Source organism: Perkinsus marinus (genome assembly GCF_000006405.1).
Source record: "Perkinsus marinus ATCC 50983 genomic scaffold scf_1104296973582, whole genome shotgun sequence".
In the NCBI taxonomy this organism is placed as follows: Eukaryota; Perkinsozoa; order Perkinsida; family Perkinsidae; genus Perkinsus; species Perkinsus marinus.
The window spans coordinates 32-1,153 of NW_003201377.1; the positions used below are offsets into that span (position 1 = coordinate 32).

The 1,122-nt window shown below is 50.2% G+C and overlaps 1 protein-coding gene across 1 annotated transcript; it reads right to left on the reverse strand.

Annotated features, from left to right (window-relative positions):
• Nucleotides 1-259: 259 nt before the first annotated feature.
• Pmar_PMAR025075 (conserved hypothetical protein) lies at nt 260-1,038 on the reverse strand (the record flags this gene model as incomplete). Its single annotated transcript, XM_002766108.1, has 5 exons — nt 260-431; nt 501-564; nt 613-738; nt 785-920; nt 970-1,038. The coding sequence occupies 5 exons, from the start codon at nt 1,036-1,038 to the stop codon at nt 260-262; spliced, it is 567 nt and encodes a 188-aa protein (XP_002766154.1).
• Between the last annotated feature and the right edge of the window lie 84 nt (nt 1,039-1,122).

Here is a 1,122-nt window from a genome sequence, read left to right on the forward strand (position 1 = left end):
ATCGACAGGTCCTTTAGGAGTCTACGACGGAAATATGACATAGTCTGGCTCAGAGTGTAAGACTTTATCAGAGCATCGCATTCACTAAGCAACTGTCTCAAGAAGAGAAATAAACCAGCGATGAACTTACTCAGTGAGGAAGACTCCTGACCTATAGATATCTGGTTTACGCGAGCAACTTTACGCAAGGCTCCAATGTACCTTCCAAAACATCAGTAGCTGCATCGAAACACAGAACATCTGGGAGTTTTAATGTAACTCACTTGGCAATTTTCTCTGTAGTCCCCAGAAAATGAGGCAACCTAATCGCATGTCTCCGAGCACAGAAACGAACCCTATGGAGATCCTTCCGAGACAGCAGCCCACAATGCAGAAGCACGAAGTCAATGGAGTCCAAGTTCCGCAAGATATCCACTGCGCCGAGGAAATACCTGCCGAAAGCCCTACGATGTGCGCAAGGAGTGGTATGATCGAAGAACCGCAAGCGATTCCCAACTCACGCTTGGTCCAACGTACACGCCCCTCTAGGGATACCAGTGTCCCGGATGCCCCTTTTCACACGACCTGACCAATATCATTCGCGGGACCATCGACGACGAGACCGTAGCTTACTGCACAGCTTAAAGCGCCTCACAGGATCCTGGACGTAGCGTTGTAACAAGTGGAAGAGCTGAACGAAGCTACGATTCTGACCTTGCACTGTTGCCCAATATCGCAACGCGGGGGACCACAGGTATACTAGGGCAAGGAATACATTCCAAAGGGGCAGTAGGCAGGTACATACACTCTGCATTCTTGGGTCTCTTGTCCGACTGCACCAGAGCGTTTAGTGTAGCTAATCCTTCCTCGGTAGCAAAATGATTCTCCAGCTTTGGACGATTGTCTTTAGGACCAGACAGACGCCGGTCGGCTCTCCAAGGCTGAGGACATGTGATGGCGGCGATCCACACAGAGGGTGACCATCGCTACTTGAAGATCGTTATTGAGCATCCTCAATAGGTGGGTCCCTATCTCATGAGCGCACAGTCCCGGTATCATCCCTGTTGGCACCGGTGTATCTAGCATGGATGAGACAATGCTTAGGGAACACAGCCACTACTACCTGTGAGATGCAACACGTGT